The 21,205-nt window shown below is 35.4% G+C and overlaps 1 protein-coding gene and 1 non-coding gene across 2 annotated transcripts; one reads left to right on the top strand and one right to left on the bottom strand.

Annotated features, from left to right (window-relative positions):
* Positions 1-808: 808 nt before the first annotated feature.
* LOC132068517 (centromere/kinetochore protein zw10 homolog) lies at positions 809-15,278 on the top strand. The gene is made up of 14 exons (XM_059462130.1): positions 809-1,446; positions 4,266-4,403; positions 4,526-4,696; positions 5,176-5,337; positions 8,394-8,627; positions 8,709-8,858; positions 9,773-9,865; positions 10,101-10,196; positions 13,465-13,593; positions 13,688-13,765; positions 13,853-14,011; positions 14,170-14,320; positions 14,412-14,494; positions 14,819-15,278. Exons 1-14 carry the CDS (start codon positions 889-891, stop codon positions 14,900-14,902), a joined length of 2,286 nt encoding a protein of 761 aa, XP_059318113.1. The 5' UTR covers positions 809-888; the 3' UTR covers positions 14,903-15,278.
* A 1,170-nt stretch (positions 15,279-16,448) lies between these two features.
* Positions 16,449-16,531, bottom strand: TRNAL-UAA (transfer RNA leucine (anticodon UAA)). Its single transcript has one exon. It is a non-coding gene; the product is annotated as a tRNA-Leu (tRNA).
* Between the last annotated feature and the right edge of the window lie 4,674 nt (positions 16,532-21,205).

The following is a 21,205-nucleotide window of genomic DNA, read 5'->3' on the forward strand; positions in this document are numbered from 1 at the left end:
AACCAACAAAAACCCAACTTCAAACAACACTATAAAAACCCTAACTTAAGAAAATATAATACGCTTGATTAACACCAAACAAAAAGGCTAAAACAAGCATATAAAACATGAAAGAACAACAAAAACGTAAATATTCATTGAATAACACACACCATAGCCAACAATTAAAAAACCCCAAAATCCTAACTGAAATTGAAGAAGAGGAGACAAGTTCTTACTTGAACAGAGTACAAATCTTCACAGATGACGGCAAAAATTCACCGACAAGGGGATTTGGTCGGAAAAATCGCCACTGAGAAGAGATTCTTGAGTATTTTTGATATGGTTTGTTATGAAATGGGTTTGTCTGTTGTATTTTGATACGGTGGATTGGGATTTAATTGGGGTAGGTTGGGTTTTTTTTGTTAGATCGGGTTAAATGGGAGTGGATTAATGAATTTAAGTTAATTATATTGATAACCAATGAGAGGCTACCACATGTTTAATAGGATGGGTCCGTGAAGAGTAAGGGTATTTTAGAGCCCAAACATTAACGTGGAGGGTATTTTTGAGTTGAAAGATGGATGAACGGTATTTTAGGCCCTTTTTTGTTATTTTTATACATAATATATTTCTTACAAAATATTATTAAATAATATTTGAGTTATGGCTGTTACAGAAAAATAATTTTACAAAGAGTGTAATGCTATAATGAATGCCACAACTATTATAAAGAAGTAAAATATAACATGATAAATACATTATTATTTAGCTTGATGGCCAAAAATTAACACAAAATAGGCCAGAAGTGCAAATGAAACGGATGCACTGGCCCATATGATATTGCTACTAGTAACTGAACGGAACTTCAAATTCTAGAGAGAGAGAGAGGTGTTTTCCGGCGAAACAATGGACGTGTTGTTCAAGTCAATCAACGTACGAGATCTACTCTCATCATCACCTAACATCGACGACGTTAACTCACCGTTATCCGCACCAGATCTCCGTCTTCTCATCTCCCAACTCCAACTCCATTCCGTCGATATAAAATCCAAAGTCCGTCAATACATTCTCTCACATTACTCCGATTTCTCATCACTCTTCTCTCAATCCTCTAACACCGTTACAAAATCCGAACATTTAACGTCTCGGTTATCCGATTTGATCCAATTAATATCGGATCATCCAGTTGAAACGCAAATTAAAGAGGTGATTGATGAGATTGTGGTGAAAAGTAAGGAGTTGAAGGAGAAAAAGGAGTTGTTAGGGTTAGTTGACGTGATTTTGGAGTTGAATGATGGAATTAGGTTTGTTAAGGATGAGATTAAGGCTGGGAGAGTTGAGAATGCGGCGGTAGGGTTAACGGAGTTGAAGAAGGCGGTGTTGATGACGTGTAATGATGAAACGACGACGAATCCTTTGGTTTATGGATTGTTGAAGGATGAGTGGACTGAGTGTTTTGAGGAGGTAATGATTTGGAATATTGTTTTTTTTTTTTTTTTTTTTTTTTTGTGTATATGATATGTTTCATAATGTATTTTATTATGTTTATTGTGTTGTATTGTATCTTACTGTATTGTTTTGATGAATACACCATTTGGATAGATTGGTTCGTTTTCCGTCATTTTACATTATCACACACATTAGCAGTTTGAAGAATAAGACTGCAAGAAAATTAGGGTATTGGGGTAAAGTCGTAAAGATGCTATAAAAAGATAGGGCAAAGTAAGATTATTAGACAATGAGTAAAGACAAAATGAGAAAAATATATAAGGTAACGACGAGAACATAATGATGAATTTAACGCTACAATACAATAAAATTTAACTGACAATCAAGAGAAACATTGTATTTAAATTAACAACATAATACTATACAATAGGTAACAACCATCCAAACAAGCTGTTAATTGCTAAAAGGATTAAAGGAAATGAATTCGTTTTTATCTGTTATGTTTATGGCGAAATATTTGAACGTCTTCTGTTAGAAGTTGAGGATTCTTATAGCTGAACACAACTATTTTGGGATTGAGGTTCATTTGTGAGTTGTCATTTTTTCTGTTGTAGCTTTTTTGATGGAATATTTGGGCTTTTACTGAAAAATATGTTGCGATAGATAATAAAGAAGTCTTTCTACTGAAAAATTGATGGGAGAATAATTAAATATTAAGTCTTTTTATTCTGTTATGCTGTTGGAAGAAATATTATACTGGCAAATTTCGCAAGAAGATATGGATGACTATCCCTCTGTGCATTGGACTGTGAGATATATAAAAAGCTAGTCTTTTTTTGATGAAGTAATAAGTTTCATTAACAAAGAACGCATCAAGTAGATGCAAAATTACAGAAGGCAATTTTACAAGGAGCTGAAATGACATAAAAGAGAAATTAGCTCGGCTTCTATACAGTGTGCTAGTCTAAAGTGAGGGTACTGATAAAATCCAGAAAAAGATCAGTACTAATTACTGGGGACAAATTTGTCCAGCAAAAAAGATTAAATAAATATTTAGCTTTCAGAGAATGATGAGGTGTTGACATGGCATCAAAACATCTTCTATTCCTCTCTGTCCATGTACTCCAAAAAATAGCTGCAGGAATCATCAACCAAATTTTCTTGATGGCCTTATCAACATTACATAGATCCAGCTTAGTTGTGCCTGTCTCATGTTCCGTGGCATGACCCAACTAAGGCCAAATGTAGAATATGCTCCATCTATCAGTGGTTACTGAGCAATGCAACAATAGATGATTTACTGTTTCCAAATTCTCGTTACAGAAAAAGCATCCTTTTACCAACGGGAGACCTTTCCTGCTAAGATTGTCTAGTGTTAGACTAGCTTCATGTAGGGCAATCCAGTTGAAGCAAATTATCTTGATAGGAAGTTTGGTTCTCCATATCAATTTCCAGGGCCAAGAGTCAATCACCTGATTTTGAGAGCATATCTGTTTGTAACAGACCTTAACTGTAAATATCCCCTTTGAACCCCAACACATGGTGTCTGAAAGGTCTTCAAAAGTGTTGCAGTTCTCCGCTTTTGCTAACAATCCAATCAAACTCCCCATTTCCCAATCTTCTGTTTTGAGCAATTGAGGAATTTTTATCTACAGCAATGTTCAAAATGCTAGGGAATACATCTTTGATAGCAGTATTATCTAGCCATTTATCCCACCAGAAACAGTTGTGGTCACCATTTCCAGGTTTGAAATGGATATTTTGAGAGAACTCACAACCCAATGTGCTGATGAACTTCCAAGGACCAACTCCATAAGGGGCATTGTTTATATTAGTACTCCAGTTATCTCTACATCCATGCTTAGCCTTGACCACCTCCTTCCATAGGTTTTGTTCACCATTGCCAAACCTCCATAGCTAGTCTTTTTATTTTAATGTAGCAACTTGTGTGCCATGTAGGGATGTTTTGGAACTAAATGGGTCTGAATAGAAGTACATGGATATAGAAGAATCTTATTGCTAACCTCAAACTAGTTTGTGGCTGAGGCATACTTGATTTTGATTAAATTAATGAGATTTATAAATAGTTTATCGGAGCAAGATTTGATTAAGTTAGTATTCTGCCTTTTTTTTTTTTTTTGATCGGTAAGTTAGTACTCTGCGTTGCTTGCAACATCTAGTTGTGCCAGTAAGGAGAGTGATTTGAATATTCAATTTTGAATTAAGCCTGAATAGGTAGGAAGGGATACAGAGGATTCTTATAGAGGACACCAGCTAATTTGAAATTGAGGCATAGTTGATTGATATAGCAGCAGTTCATCAGATCCTCTAAATCCAGTGTGGTGCAGTTGTGTCCGCTGTTGCTTGTAACATCTAGCTGTGATAGCAAGGAAACTTGCCACTATCTTTTTTCTTCCCTTACGCAATGAGATTGTTAATGAGTTACTGAAGAATATTTTTGTAATGTTATGTCACCTATCAAAAGAGAAAAAATATTGTAATATCTATGTCTTGGCACAACAGTAGAAATTGCCTCCATGTGGCTAGGAGGTCACAGGTCAAGCCGTGGAAACAGCCTCTTGTAGAAATGCAAGGTAAGCTGCATATGTAAAACCTAATGTGGTCCGGCCCTTCTCCGGACCCTGCGGGAGCTTAATGCACCTGGCTGCCCCTTTATTGTAATGTCTTTGTCTGTTTTCTTTCTGTGCTTATTTTGCAAGTGCTCTGGGAGTTGGGGGGTGGGAGGTGGTGGGGGTTAACAGAAGATGATATATTGGTGATCTTTATTTAGTTTCTGTGATTCTTGTTTAGATGAATTGGATTTGGGTGTGTAGATGCAAGAGGTGCTTTTGCAATGTATGGACAATGCAGTGTGGTTTGAGCAAGAAAGCAATACAGTTCACCTGAAGTATCAGTCGAGCATCAAAGGTGTTGATGGGATTGAGCTCCACACAGTTTTAAAAGCGATGGATGTGAGTTTGAACTATGCCTCTCCATTTTCACTTTATCTGAGTGTCTCTGATGTATATTGATATTTCTGGTAAACTTAGAGCAAATGCGATTAACTTTTTTTCATGAAATTTTTCCTTTTTAGGCAGTTGGTATTATGGATTATGGGCTGGCGAAAGTAGCAGATTTGATGATTAAACATGTAATAACACCAGTGGTGAGTTTTAGGTCAACTATTGTGGTGGAATGGACTAATCAGGAGTCCGGAAATGGTGCCGATGCAATTCTGAAGATACTTCCATCTGCTGATCCAAATGTAAATGTTTAATGGTGACACTTCAGTTTTTCCTCTTGGCTAGTTATACATATTATTTATTATTTATGCATAAGCATCACTTCAAACTTGAATCCGAACATGTTCTATATTGAGAGAGCTCCATTTCTTTGACATTCTGCATTATTTATTTACAAGAAAAGATAATATTTTTCAGAAGTTGAATGATTGTTGTTCGGATAACATAATCCACTTACCTGGACATGGTTGAATGATTTCCTTCAACTTTGTTTTAACCTTCTTTGTGGTTTTTGCGTTAATTTTGATTCTGTAATTCCCACTTGTGGGATTACACTGGGTATGTTGTTGTTGCAAGCCGAATGATCCGACCATTTTGTTTTACTTCTAAAATGAAAAAATAAAAAACAAATTCACCCTCTTATGCTTTGAAATAAAAGAGGACTCTAGTTGCTACTAAGGTTGTAATATCCATAATAACCAATTTATGCCTCAACATGCAGGTTGACAGCGTGGATGGTGCAAGTATGTACTCTGTTCTTGTTGATGTTGTCAAGTTTATCAGTAAGTCTTTGTGCTTTGAAAATAGTGCGTGGATGCTCTGCTTTGGAAGATTAACATGGCCAAGGATGTCAGATTTGATAGTATCCAACTTCCTCTCCAAGGTCCAATTCAATACATTTACGCCTTAACATAGGGGTTGCTATTTGCAATCTAAATTATTAGAAGTCATCTTTCCTCTGTGCCAATTATGAATGCTTTGATATTGTTTAGATCCTCACTGGGAATTATTTATGAAGGACCGTTAACTTTTATTAGGCATCCCTGCAAGTATACCTATTAGTTATTACTAAATATTCAATATATTGATGTGTTAGTTTGGGTAATTCACACTTTCATATAGAAGCAAGGTAGTTCTATGTATTGGATGAAAGGATAGGTAATTGTAGCAAATGTTGGTGCCATTTGATTGCCTGACTTTTCAAAAATAGTTTTTTGAGACATTTTTTCAAAATATATACTGCAAAATGAGTTCTTTTATTATATGGATATAGATAAAATAGCTGGGAGTTACTCTGAAGAAAGCTAGGAAATATGAGCCAATGTATCTGGCTCAACTTCGGTGAATTTGCTGAAGTGTGCCCTGTTTTGGCTAAAGTAATGTAAATTATCTGTTTTTCCTTGAAAGATTACAAAGATCCAATGGGCATAAGCAGTTCATTAAGTTGCTCTAGTACGTTTTCTCTTATTTGGATGTGATAACTTAACGATGCCTCTGACATATACTTTTTTTTTTGAGATGGTAACAGTTAGGCCTCATTTGTTTTCATTAAGATTAAGACGTCTGAATCTGAATGCACATCTGAATGATTAAGATGTTGTCTCTAGGTCTGAACACTGAATGATTAAGACTGTTTGTTTTTCAATATCTGAATGTGCATAATGTATTTATTTAAACATAATAAATATACAATTCAAATTAAAAAGTAACTAAATAGTAGAAAATAAATAAAAATTTAATAAAATAAAATATTATTTTATTAAAAAAATGAAACATTTATGTTCACTAGTAATGGTGGAGATGTTTTGTAGTCGTGGTGGGTGGTGAGTGGCGGTGAAAGGGTGAGTGGGCAGTGGGTGGTTGGGGTGAGGGGTGGGAGGTAATGGGGGTGGGGTTGGGGTTGGGATTGGTGGTGGGAGGTAGGGGGTAGGGGTTAATGGTGGGGGTGGTGGGGAGTGAGGGTGGGGTTGATGGTGGGAGGTGGGGGTAGTGGGGAATGAGGGTGGGTGGTGGGGAGTGAGGGTGGGGTTGATGGTGGGAGGTAGGGGTAGTGGGGAATGAGGGTGGGTGGTGTGAGGTAGGGGTTGGCGGTGGGGAGTAAGGGTGGGTGGTATGGGATTGGGGTTGTGGTGGGGTGGGGGTGGTGGGGAGGGAGTCGTGGAGACTGGGGGGTTGGTGTGGAAGGTAGGTGGGTGGTGGGGTGGGGTTGAGGTGGATGGGTGGGGTTGGAGTGGAGAGTGTGTAGGGGTGTGGTTGAAGTGGAGGGTCGGGGTTGGGGTTGGGGTTAGGATTAGAGCTGGTGATAAAAAAGTTCCATACAAAAATACCTCTTAATGATATTAAGACTTGGTTCAAGATCTTAATGATTAAGACCTATTCAGACCCAATAAGTGCTTAGATCTTAATGCAAACAAATGCACTTAATGGCTTAAGGTCTGAACCATTCAGATTCAGACCTCCAATAAGTGCAAACAAATGAGGCCTTAGTCTATATATCCACAGGTTTACTACATCCAAAAGTGTAGTCCCCCTCCAAAAGTGTTACAACTTACATTGCCCTGACTATTACATTATATCATGACCAATCTAAAGCTGTATAAATATCTACTGTCTGATCTATCATTTCCTGCTTACACCAAAAGTAGAATAATCCTAGGCAATTTAACTTCAATCTCTGCATGCTACTCTGTTTGTCTTCAAAGCATCTCTGATTTCTCTCCTTCCAAACTGCCCACCATATACTTGCTGGGACAATCTTCGATCTCTCCTCCGTCTTTGCTGCATTTCTATCTCTGTTCCAACACTTCATCACCTCTTTTATGTTACCTGGTTTCACCCATTTAATTTTCCTCATCTTGACAAAGATCTGCCAAAGCTGGTCTGTCCACTTGCAATGTAAAAAAAGATGGTTGACTGTCTCTGCTTGTTCTCCACATAGGTAACACCTAGAACATAGTTGGAAGCCTCGCTTGTTCACATTCTCATGAGTCAGAACTGCCTCCTTTGCTAATAGCCATGAGAAACAGTTTACCTTGTAAGGTACTTTTGTTCTCCAAATCATCCTCCAAGGCCACCCTTCCACCTGAGTATTTGTTGAGTTCAAGTCTCTGTATGCAGATTTGACTGTGAAGCACCCTTTGCTGTCAAATTTCCATACCAAAGTATCACTCTCCTCTGTTAAGTTGTTAAAGTGAGCAACTGTGTTGTAGAAGTCTGCTATCCTTGGCATTTCCCAGTCATTCAAGTATCTTCTAAACTGTAAATTCCAACCCTGACCTGTCCACATTTCAGCCACTGTAGCCTGTTGAGCTTGGCACATACACTTTTCCTATCATATTTATTGAGCAGAAATTATTCTCAGTTCCATTTCATCTCCAATGGGGAAGAAAAGATGTTAGAGTGACCTGTGTCCTTTCATTTGCATTGATGTACCCATGTTGAATGGGTGTAGGCACTTCACGCAAATAAAATACACAAACGTACAAGCAAAAAACTGCATGTATTCCTATTTGATATTTACACCCTTATTAGATCTGCACCTTTAACCCTTATTAGATTTGCACCTTTAACCCTTATTAGATCTGCACCTTTAACTAAGTCCATGTGATAGGCGATGTGACTTATATCTCTATCTGTGTAGTTAGAGATTCTTAGCAATGCAGTGAAAAACGAGTTTGAAGAATCAAGTGTTTTAGTGCATGCTTGTGTGGATGATTCTCTCTTCCTTAGTGTATCATATATCTCAAAAGTTTTTCTCTGACTGGCAAAATGTGCATTATCAGACTAATGAAGCATCAAATATATACTGTTTTTTATTCTTTTGGATAGCACTTCATAAAAGAAAACAACTGATTAGCATGCACAATTTCTCATTGATGACTAGGTTGGTGATGGGTATTTCATAATGTTGAATTCACAATTTTGATATTCTTGTTGCAGAACGTGCCTGATGATGCTTCCAAGCTAGCGGACTTTCAGAAAATTGTAAAGTGCACATCTGAGTTTGAGGCAAGTTTGAAGGAGTTAATGTTCATTGCTTCCTCTGATGGAAAGGATGAAAGATTGAGCAAATTTGCGGACAATGTGGAGGTTCATTTTGCATCGAGGAAAAAGGTTGAGATTTTGGCCAAGTCTAGAAATCAACTCTTACAGTCTGACTTCCGCCTTCCTGAAGTAAGTTCTAACTGTTGTACTTTTGCATTTTAAATTTTCAATGTTTTAGCTTTTGAATGTGCTGTAGTGCTCTCTCTGCAGGATATCACTAGGAGAAACTCTAAAGTTAAGGATGATGATAATGCTGAAAGTTCGTCTGACCTTGTTGTCGATTTGCTTTTTACATCTGAGAGATGTGTGGTGTCTGAAGCAGCTTCAGGACTAATGAAGTTAGTTCATGGAACACTCAAGGTCAGTTCACTGAAGCTTAAAAAATCGCACAGATTTTGTTTACTTGTTGGCAAACCAAATTGTTTTACTTTCACGTCTATCCCCTGTCTCCTTTACTTTTCCTTTAAGTTATCTCAATGGACCTTGGTTTGCTTACTTCGTTTGGCTCTATTTTCTGTATTTTCATATAATGATTAGGTACTAACTCGTCTTCTCTATTAATGCCCATCCTGTAGTATCAAGAAATTTCTTGATATAGAAGATGCTGCGAATTGACTTTTCAAGTCAAGGCAGTACTTTATATTTAGCTTCTATTCCAGCACTGCTGGATGAGCTATAGGAGGGTGGATTTTCAAAGCGAGATAAGTTGGAATAAGATCAACAATTAGATTTTATTAACCCCCTGAGCTTTCTTCTAGTGGTAAGAGGGTAAGGCATGATGTATGGGTTAGGCGCATGTCACCGGTTCGAACCCTGCCGCATACAAAAGCCTGTTATTCAAGTGGAAAAGCGTAGAGGGTTAATGCCTATTCTCCACTGTGCTGGTGGGAGGGTAGCATGTACTAGGTGGAATTACTCGAGGTGCGTGCAAGCTAGCCCGATACCACCATCATACGAAAAAAGAGTATTAACTTAGTTTATAATATTCTCATATTCCAATGGTTTGTGTTGTGCAGCTCCTTTGTTTAATGTGTTGAGGCATAGTGAGTTTTAAGGCTGCAGATTCTGTTGTAACCAATGGTATTTGCTAAGATATTTTGCATATTTATGACTTCGATTGTCAGCTGTTTTTTTTTTCTTGTCAGGACTGACTTTGAAGGAAGTTTACTAGTCTTGCATCTCTGGCTCTTCTGCCCATTTTTTCTTATCTACTTGTACTTTTTCCTACATCCTTCCCTCTAATGACTCCTGCGGAAAATGGTTCCTATATGCAGGATGTTTGCTTGTCATCTCCTAGAGTGGGATTGGAATTCTATCACGCTGCTAGGGACTCTCTACTTCTTTATGAAGCTGTCATACCTGTCAAGGTTAGTGTAGAACATGTTTTTTGGTTCTATCCGGCTTTTCTCTCTCTGTTATACATATGCGAATGCATTGAGCAAAATGTTTCTTTTTCTTTCTTCGTCACAACCCTCTGAGTCTTCAGGGCAAGGGCAGTTTGGCGTCAGTGTTATATAGCTTTTTCATGATCATAATTCCTATGTCATTAATACCTATTCTTTTCTTCTTTGTCTGGTTTTCCTCCATGTTTTGACTTCAAAGTTTGAAAGGCAGCTTGATTCCATTAACCATTCTGCCGTTCTTATTCACAACGATTGCCACTATCTATCTCAGGAGATTCTTGGACTTGCATTTGAGGTAAGCATGGATGAAATTTTTTTGTTCATTTCTATTTTAGTTGATTTTATTTGCTCGGACTTTGCATGTCGTACTGCAAGAAAAACTGCTCTCATCATCCCAAATAGGTGTCCAGTTTGATTTAATGTGATCATTAGGAGATTAACTAGGGGAACTAGGGGCAACCACTCATCTTTTAAATTTCAAAAATGAAAGAAAAGAATTTGAAGATTTGGATTTTATTAAAGTGCCCTGTCTGACTTTTCATGTAATGCTATGTGGTAAAACTTTCATTTTAAGAAAGTAAAAGTAGTCTTTGGGGCCAGACCAAATACAAGAAGATGAAATTTAAATCTATGATAGGAGCAATAAAACAACACAGTATATTTACATGATTTTCCAAGGTTATGGTGTGTGTCTTCTAGCATGACCTTCTATTCTTAACCCAGCCATTTGACTTTTTCATGAGTTCATTAGAGTACCAGAGGTTTGTTATTTTTTGATAGATAGAGACGGTCCCAGGGGATATATTTGGTCTTTCAAAAACTAGGGACGAAACTAGAAGGTTTCATATGGGTTTGGCAGCCAATATCTTTAGTCCAAACCCTGTATTTATATTAAAAAATCCACGGCATGCATACAAAAACTAAAATCAGTTCCTGCTTACTAACATCTGATATCGCTATCCTAGAATTTAGAACCCATAAAGTTTAAATCCTGGCTCCACTTCTGCTGCCGCTGTATGATACAGGTGCGTATGGTGGTCCAGTAATAGTTGCATAGATCTATGCCAAACGTTTTTTGTATTAACTATTTTGGATATATATTTGAACTAGTGGAGTTAGCCCATGCTATGCACGGGCCCAACATATTGGGAAAGACTTGTATATCAAGTGTAAATATTTGCGAAACAGAGGTTGTGCACTGTTTTTGTGCTATTCAATTTAGTCTTAACCAGCTACAGTAGCTATAATAGCTGAACAGTAGAAAACATATGCATTCTTCAGGTACAACAGCACAACCATATTCTTATTCATCATTTGCCTAGTCTAGTAGTGAGCCTTAGCTACTCGGAAAAAAAAACAGCATAGGAAAAGTTCTATTTTACCTTCACACATAATCTACTCTACTCATTACATTTTCCTCCATTATGTGACATGTTTCACATGAGCCATATTTTGGAATGATGTTAATCACAGAAGGAAGGGGCAAGAATAAACAAAAATGTTGATCGATGACAACACAGGTAACCATAACAAAAAGACTCTGTGCACAACATGTGGATAACAGAGTCTTTTTTATGTACAATATGAGGACAAAACTACATAATACAGTAATCTAGTTCAGCCTTAGTTAAATGCTGTAGGTATATAATATTTTAACTAAAAGAAATGCTACACATCTTGAAGTACATTATAGGCACCCCTGAATTTGTCAAATGTTATGCATCTTCAAGCACATTATGCCAACTTCATAATTCAGCATTTCCGAAGAGTATAAGTTTGGTCCCCAAGTTCGTAGTGAACCTTTCCCATTCCAAGAATAGCATAACAGGAAAAGTCATGCAATACATTTCAAAACCAAATATTAAACACCAACAACACAAGATATAGCAGATAAACCAAGTAACATGACTATCCACCCTGCTTGGAAGTAAACATTATTTTAACAGTAAATAAAAAGAGAATTATCATTAACTTGAAAAGAAAGGGGTTCTAAGAGTTGGTGACAGTAAGTTACTATTTGGTCTCAGTAAATTAAGTTATTTGATTTACTAAGTAAATTATAAAATAGAAAAAGATAAGCAAACTGATTACTCAATAGCAGCTTATTAAATATCTAAGGGCATGGGCCTTGGATATTGCAGTTACCTTAGCTATCCCAATACTTTATGTCGTTTTGGTCATTTAGCCTGTAGAGAGAGAATGGATGGTATCTTTCTTTCTTTTGGTTGTGGTTTTGACAGTGACTTACCTGTTATCTCTATGGAAAGATAAAAAAGTTAACTGTTATCGGCAACCATGGTAACATCAATGTGTTGCACATCTGGTTTCAGATTAATTAACAAAATTTTACCTCTAATCTCATGTTTGTAATAGATGCTAAATAAATAACAAAATCACTTACCAAATCACAGAAAAAGGAAAAACAAGCAAAACTGTATCTGCAACTGGAAAAACAAAAGCAGGGGAGAAATTGGCAATCCTCCTTTCCAGTTTAGCAGAATACTTTAATTTCGCAAACACCTCTAATGCAAGTCCACGGTGGCGGATCCAGGATTTTTATCCAGGGTGTTCGGAAACCGCTGTGCTAGCCTGTTCCATGTTGTTGAGGGTGTTCAAAACATATATATCTACATAAACTTAGAAAATTTACCCTATATATACCGTGGAATTTTTTGCCGAGGGTGTTCGGGTGAACACCCTGGCCTACCTTTAAATCTGCCCCTGCAAGTCCGGATGTAGTATAAAAAATAACTAACTCAAGATCCATTGTTACTCACCTTGAGAGAGTTGAAACAACTGCAATTGAAGGTTAAACGATTAAAAGAGTAAAACGGAACTCGCGAAACAGAAGCGTAATAATATATCACCAATCAGCCTAAAATTTTAGACAAAACGAAGCTAAATATATCATGGAAAACTGGAACATATTTAAATTAAAAATTAACACAAGGTTAAACCTAAATAACAGTGCTGACAAAAAAAGGTCGAATAAACAAAGGAAAAAACGGGGGAAAAACTTACCTATACAGGGAATGTTCAGTGAGAGAGAAAGGTGAAAGTCGAAGCAAAGTGGAAGCAGACATAGAGAGCTCCATAAGAACGTGTTAAACACTGAGGGAAAAATAGAATAGCGGGCGTTAAACTAAAGTTACAGCTCTCCTAAGCAGGTGAAAACCACCTGAATTTACCAACATACCCTCGGACGACCACAAGCTGCTCTCGTTAGCCGCTTATATAGTTGTAGTAATACCATGGCATAATCAAGAAGTGAAGTTGCCCAAGTTACCTTGTTTAGCATGGCTGAGGTATAGTACCTAAGCCTTTTCTTTTGAATATATATGCACACACTAATCATGAGTTTTCTAATGCTAATTAAGTTTTGCACCATCTATGATCTGAATATGACATGAGCAACAACAACAACATAGTTATTGAAGAATTGAAAGGCATTAGGTCTCAAGCTTTCATGTCTTTCTTGATTGTACTAAATGTATTTTCGCACTTGTGATTCCATCTGTTCTTCCTTTGCACTATTGGTTAAAGCTGACAGTTAATTGTTTCAGTACCGCTCAGACTTTCCTGCTTCAATGAAGGAGCTTGTTGTATTTGCTGATTTAGCTCCAAGATTCCAGATGCTTGCCGAAGAAGTTCTACAAAGACAAATTAAACTCGTCATTTATAACCTAAAACAGGTAACTTTTCCCCCAGAGCATGCACAAGTTCATATTAGTTCCCTACAGGTCTACATCTCTGTGATTATATTTGCTGGAAATCATGTGATCCTAGGCTATTGATGGGGCCGATGGTTTTCAAAATACTCACCAAATGAAGCAATATGAATCTGCTAAGTTGAGCATTGACCAGGTACAGTTTACGGATTTGTGCTGCCCTGTGGAAATGGTTTTTCCAAATATTCAATCCTAACAATAGGACCTAAGCATTTCTCTGCAGGTGATTTTCATACTTGAGAAAGTATATATTATATGGCACCGTTTACTCTTACCTTCTGCCTACAAGAGAAGTATGTGCATGGTGCTGAATGCAGTCTTTTCTAGAATAGCAAATGATATCCTCCTCCTAGATGATATTGCTGCAGAAGAAACATTGCAGGTGAGGACCAAAACTTTTTCTGTTATTTGACCAGAAAACTGCAGACTCTGCATGTATTAAGCCATCGAATTATTTGAGCAAAAATGAGTTACCAGATTAAAGTAGCAGATATTTTCTTACGGTTCCTTGACCTTATAGGATGATTTGTTTGTTTACAGCTCCAAAGGCTGATTCATCTGCTATTCGAGAATCTGTCTTCTTTGTTGGACTCTGTATTGGCTATCAACCAGACAGGAAAGTTGCAGGAATCTCCTGCACAAACTCTTGATGATCTTATTCCATCCCTCCGGAAATTACGCAAACTAGCAGGTATTTTTATTGTGGCAAGTGCTTATTCTAGAATGAAATGATTCTCGACCTTACTCTTTTTTTTTTTTAAAACGCTGGTCATTGTCAATAGATCTCCTGGACATGCCATTGAAATCTATTACTGCAGCTTGGGAGACTGGTGAACTTGTCAACCATGGTTTTAAGCAATCAGAGGTATGTATAAAGAAATCAAACATTATTTAAGCTAGTACTAGGATCTCACAATTGGTTGCGTTGGTATGTGCCGTGCTTCACGTCTAGAATGAGGATCAATAACAAAACATCCTAAAAAAGAAAAAAATAGTAATGCAGTCTGAAATTTGCTAACCAAGTTGACTTAAAAAAGGTTTCTTGTTCGAAGCATCATGGCTTTCTGTTTTCCTGGTAACCAGAGTCGATAACCATTTACTTGTCATTGGAATGCTTTAGCTTGATGAAGTGTCTTTTTCTTGGGCTTGAATTATCATGCCATATTTATTAGCTAAGCTGGTTTTGCAGGTTGAAGACTTCATCAGAGCCATATTTGCAGATTCACCGCTGAGGAAAGAGTGCTTACGAAGAATAGAAAGTACATATTACTAAGCTTTAAGTTACAGTTAGCTCATTTGTTGCTACAGCTAGTAGTTTACTTGTGCTGGATCTCTCTTAACCTCGATAAGTTAAGCGATCGCTTCTTTTGCTTCAGAAGCCTTCTATAGTCCATTTATTCCAAGTGTTAAATCAACGAATTGCTATCTTTATGTATTTAGTGGAATTTGGTAGTTCGAACCATAGAATGTACTTGATAGGTTTTTTTTTTTTTTTTTGAAATGTAAATCGGTTCATTGTACATTTATGAGCATGGCTTACAACTGACAGACAAATGACACATTTTAGATTCTTTGAGTTGATTGGAATTAGAGTAGGACTGCATTTTCCCAATTTAGCAATTGTAATGTGAAAATATGTTTGCACTGTCCGCTGTTTTATTTAAGTCTGTTGTCCCAGTTACTTGTAAATTCTTTCGTTTTTGTAAGCATAGTATTTGTTAATCGTTCCGAGTATTTCAAACTTTGAATGCTGTGACAGAAAACACTGCAAACATGTGCATGTATACCCATTTTGAATAAATAATACCTATAAGGAGCACCATAGAGTATCCTAACAGTCATGAAGTTGGAAGAAAACAATGGGGCACTAGTTTTCTAAACAGGGGCCAAAAAATATTAGGTGATATACTTTTGTCTATATTTTGGTGAGCAAAGTTATCCGATACATATACCACGAAAGAATGTAGGTATCAATTTGATAACTAAGGTGTGACCAAGCTGATTAATATGTGCCATTAATATTAAAAAGGAATTATATTGCCGATATAAGTACTGAAAATGCGTAGACAGAACTCAGTTGAATTGGTCGTGCTCACTATCCCTTTTACCTTCTCATATAAGCCTATATCCTTCTCTATATTTTTCCTTCTAAAGGCTACTAATAAGCTACTTTATTGATGATGGCCATCTATCTGGACTTTGGAATTAGAAGTGTTGATCTTTGCGTGGACTTAGGCAAACTTTCAAACAACGATCAACAAAATGAGAAAGTTCAAAATTCATACTAGTAGAGTGTAATGCCTAGTGAATTTTTCTTTTTCTTTTTTGAAAAGGGTGGGACTCAAATTTAACAACCTGAATAAATTTACTTGCAATATGGACATTAAAAGCTTTATAAAATTATAATAGTGACAAATATTGTGAAACCTCTGAAATAAAAGAAATATTATAAAAATTGACAGGAAAGGCGCTTTTATGATACTACGCTTTTCGGGTAAAAGTTGATTAAAAAAGGTGACGTGCACCCACTATTAAAAATTATTTTGATAATTTAAAATAATCAAACACCAAAATTGTTTTCATTGAAAGTCTTTTTGTCATAGATATTATTATCATCAAGAAAATACCTTCTGGAAAAACTAAGAAATGTTATGAGTGAGTGTATTACTTTGTAATATATTAACACATGAATATATACTTTAAAAAATGATAATGGTAAAAAGCTAAGCACAACGAGTTTAATTATAACTAGAAAAAGAAAAAAATGAAAATATTTTTTGAGAACTACTTAGATAAGTTTATAAAATAAAAAAGTAATGTGCTGGCTATGGGGTTCGAACCCATGCGCACTTATGTGCAGAAGATCTTAAGTCTTCCCCCTTAACCTCTCGGGCAAACCAGCTCATATGTTCTAAGTGTCTGTGAAGTATGTAATATTATATTAAATCAAATTGTATTTCAATGGAGTGTTTTTTCATTATTATTATCGTTATTTTTATTACCAGGGATGATTTATTGTAGTTTTACATACCTTGTCCTATGAGATATCATATGACCTTGGTTTGGTGCCAAATTTCAGATATTTTTGAATTTGACTTGTTTGATGCAGCCCGCAGAGGCGGAGCTAGGTTGGGCCAAGGGGTTCAACTGAATCCCCTTCGGCTTACACTGTATATATAAGGTTAAAATTATTTCTTATGTGTATACAAATTATTTCTTATGTGTATATATAGTAGATATTGAACCCCCTTGGCTTCTCCGTGTGTTTATTTCTTTATTTTAAACCCCCCTAGTAGAAATCGTGACTCTGCAACTGATTTCATGTATTATCTATATATATGGGTTATTTGACTGTTAAATGATCTGTATGCTTCATCTGATTTACTATAGCATTTTCTGCTTTCATGCACTTGTAATTTGTAAACACCAAAAAGAATAAAAAGTTACTCGTTTTACATATGTGATGCAGAATCAAGGCTTCTTCCGTATGAATCTCTCAAAATAAATATATATTGATTCCTATTTCATTTGAAGCTCAACTTTGGTTTTTCTTTTATGACTTACTTTACTGAACAGAGACTTGTTGTTACTTAGGTTGAGAAGTTATTTAATGATATCAACAGTAAAAAGTTCAAGAAATTGCCCAGTACTTGCAAGTCTCTGTGTCTTTTGACCACATTTTTCTTTTTACACTTTTTCCTTGTGTTAGGAAACAAACTATACAAATTAGATCACCTCATCGAACACCAAAAAGTAGTAATAACACTAAAACATCACCTTTTTTTTATTTTTTTTATTTTTTATAATCCACGAAAATACCATGCCTCTAACAAAAATATTTCTACCTTGACAACATTTCTACGTGAATATTAAAAGAAATTATTTGCAAGATTATTGGAAAGACCACAGTAAATACTAGGGGTGTACAAAGTAAACCGACAAATCGCACCAAACCGCGAAAAAAACCCGACTAGTGTTTTGGTTTGACTTGGTTTAGTGTTGAAAAAAAAACCCAACCATAATTGGTTTGGTTTTAGCTAAAAAAAAAAATCAAACCGAACCAAACGAACTCGACATTACATGTATTCAATTTTTAAAATATTTTATACATAAAAATATTTATTTGTAATGTAATTTATAAATATTTCTTAAATTTTTTCGTAGTTTTTTTATCTATTATCATATTATTTAAGTTTGAACTTAGAATTTTGAATGTCAATAAGTTTTATATCCTATGGATATTAGTAACTCATATAAAGTCCAAACCAAAACCAACTCAACACTAATACTAACAAAAGAAATTCAATTTACAACTAGGAATGACAATAATGTTGGATATCTATTCTTTAGTTTTGCATAATTGGTTTAGAGAGTGAAAATACATAACTTAAGTTTTTTTTTTTTTGGAAAATTTACTTGCCATAACTACCTCTAAGACTTATTTATGAATAATAACTACCTTATTTTTTATTTAATTTTCGTAGCTTTATTTTTCTAAAATTACATTTCATAACTAGTCCAGTAATTTTTGAAATACATGTACCTCTCTATTCTCTCTCACTACACATTTAAAATTTATCATCTTCTCCAGACCTAAAAAAATTCTCTCTCCTCTCTCCCCTTCCCCCATTGCCGCCTCTCTCCCTCTCTTTCTCTATCTGCGGCCTCTTTTCTCCTTCAGCCCTTCTCCTCTCTCCCCTTCCCCTCGCTGCTAAAGCCGTCGATACCACTACCGTTACTCCTGTTATTGATGATGATGAGGTGGCAGCGATGGTGGTGGAACGACGCCAAATCTGAGAATACACTCAGATCTGAAAAAAGAGGGAGCAGTTATCATTCATCATCTTTTATATTTTTCTTTGTGTGAACAGAGTCCATTAACAAAAAGACCACCAGTGGAGTTATTTCCGTTGAACCACCAGAATGGAAGACGGCGGTTGGTAGAGCCTCCAGCCGCGTCATAGCCGATTCCCATCGCTGTATCAACTTTTCTTCCATTGGCACTGCGAAGCTTCTACAAGTTTCTGGATCTATAATTGGAGTTTAATGCCCACAGATCTGGTGATTGTTTGATATCAAAGAAATGTGTATTCAAATATTTCTTAAAGGTCTTCCTAAAGGTGAAATTTGCTGGAAAAACGAAAACCGATTTCAGCATCAATTCTCGATTTAGTTCTAGAGGCAACAACAATTCCTCACTGTTAATGTTGCTATAAATCCGATTTCAAATTATGTTACAAACGATTTTCTGTGTAGAACTATGTTGACTTTTTCTCAAATCTCGAAAAGCAGGATGGTGGATCGGAAGAAAGGCGGCGGAGGAAGGAGGAGGATTTTTCCAGTTGTTGTGGTGGTTCGGCAGGGTTTGTGGTTGTGGTGTTTCAGTATATTTCTGTATATTTCGTTGTATTTCAATGTACTGATTCAAGTATATTTCGGTGTCTTGTTTCGATATTTCGCTATATTTCAATGTATTTCTAATTTACGAAATAGTTTCTGATACATTTCATTGTATTCCATTGTATATACGCATGCTACAATTTTATATTTCTTAAGCAATCAACCATATTTCATTGTATTCCAGTGTATATTTTTCTGTATTTGGAAGTATTTCTAAAAGTTTAGAATGGAGTAATTTGGAGAGAGAAACGTGGGTCATTATGGAACTTGAGCCGTTTGCGTGATATATGGTTGATTTAATTTGATTTACCATTTAAAATGAAAGAAGAGAATATGTTTCATAAATACAGCCTATTTTTACTTTGCCAAATTTTGTATTTTTGTGTATTTCAAAAACGCGAAATACAACCGAATACAACAAAACCAACAAAAAACTTTTGAATGGACTGATTTTGATAGAGAGATGTTAGCTATAATGAAACCTCATGAGGTTTGCGTGAATCATGGAACCATTAATCCAAATTACCATATAATTTGAAAAAGATTTTTATTGCCATAAATATAGCCTTTTTTTAATTCAACGACCACCTTATGTATTTCGTTTGTATTTCACCGTATTTCAAAAACACGAGATACAATTGAAATACGGTATTTCCAAATGCAAATGCGACTACGAATTGTAAATCTTCAACTTATAGTTATAACTTGTTAGAAGCTGTTAAAAGGTAGTTATTTGTGTAAGTTTTACTTTTTTTTTTTCTTGCGATGTAATTAACACTTATTAGCCGTACTTATTTTAGCATGACTTAGTTTTAGATTATGATCATTTTCTCTATGAATTATTAATTAGCAATATTTATTTTAACCGATTTTATTATCTTTTGTTCAATATTTTAATACAATGTCATCACTCTTCTCACTTTTGTGTTATTTTCTTATGAAACACCTTAATTATATAGTTGTATCTTACTAGGACTAAAGAAATATTTGAAGTAAAAGTTATATGTTTTGTATCAAGACTATTCCGGAAAAAAACTCGAAAAACTCGAGAAAACCCGAGGTTGAAAAATCAGAATTTTATTGGTTTGGTTTGGTGTATAAATTTAAAAATCTGACGCAATTGATTTGATTTGGTATTTAAAAAATCCAAACCCGTAAATACGACGGGTAAGTAGAAGAATATCATTGAAAGAAGAACATACATGTATCAATTTAATAGCTCAATGGGCATTTGCCATTTGACCAAAAGGCAATTCAAATAGCGGATTTCGGCACCCTATTTAAGGTATAGTCAATATTTATCCAAAAAAAATAATAATAATTAAGTTTAGCCACTTCAAATCGACTTCTGACATACTGACTGGAGTTAAAAAGTATGTGTCTGAATGGATCTCTGAATGCATCCCTGAACATCTCTTAGCAAGTGTGAACTTTATTTACATGAACCATGCTTTTCTTCACTACCCTTAAAACATGGTTTAAGAACAAATGATTCCGTTGAAGGTGGTTATGTCGTGATTTTGTTCTTATACTAAATTTATGTTAATTTATGCTACTTGGTTTTGAGAATGTTACCGAGGATAATTTTGATATATTTATGATAAGTAAACTTTGGAATTTTAGGATAGTTTGCATTCTGTTTTTCACGAGTAAAATCCGACTGAATTTGCTCTTTATTAACTAGTAAAAAATAAATTGCACATATGTTCCATTAGGCTTCCCAAACTTCTTGTCAATTATGTGAAGAAAGATGAGAATGAATAAAGTGTTATTTGAATGAGAATGAAGCGTATATAATGTTTAAACTCATTATATCTTAGTTTAGTAGAAGAAATTCATGAATTGATGTTGTTGATGAAAGGATCGCACATTGTGTAATAAAGAGAAAAATAAAGCATATAATATCTTAACTTACCGTTGTTGAGCATAGTTGAAATTCATGAATTGATATTGTTAAAGAATATTTTAGAGAGTTAAAAGTGTTAGCCCAAGCTTTTAGGAACAAAATAAGTGATTTTAAGTAGTAACCGAAGCTGGTTTCCATAAGCTAAAAAAATAGTTTCTCTTCAGAATTATTTTTGAAATCTTGACCAAGCAAAATTACTACTCTAATATTTTCAAAAGTGCATTTTGAAAATTTAATAGTCAAACAAAAACTACTCATCACTAAAAAATA

This window comes from Lycium ferocissimum, chromosome 8 (genome assembly GCF_029784015.1).
Source record: "Lycium ferocissimum isolate CSIRO_LF1 chromosome 8, AGI_CSIRO_Lferr_CH_V1, whole genome shotgun sequence".
Classification (NCBI taxonomy): domain Eukaryota; kingdom Viridiplantae; phylum Streptophyta; class Magnoliopsida; order Solanales; family Solanaceae; genus Lycium; species Lycium ferocissimum.

What these genes read in the sequence shown, in the direction of transcription:
- LOC132068517 (XM_059462130.1), top strand. Translation starts at nt 889, where the DNA reads ATGGACGTGTTGTTCAAGTCAATCAACGTACGAGATCTACTCTCATCA. An exon ending in GGACTGAGTGTTTTGAGGAG is followed by an intron (nt 1,447 to 4,265) that starts GTAATGATTTGG and finishes TTGGGTGTGTAG; the next exon opens with ATGCAAGAGGTGCTTTTGCA. An exon ending in TTCTTGGACTTGCATTTGAG is followed by an intron (nt 10,197 to 13,464) that starts GTAAGCATGGAT and finishes TAATTGTTTCAG; the next exon opens with TACCGCTCAGACTTTCCTGC.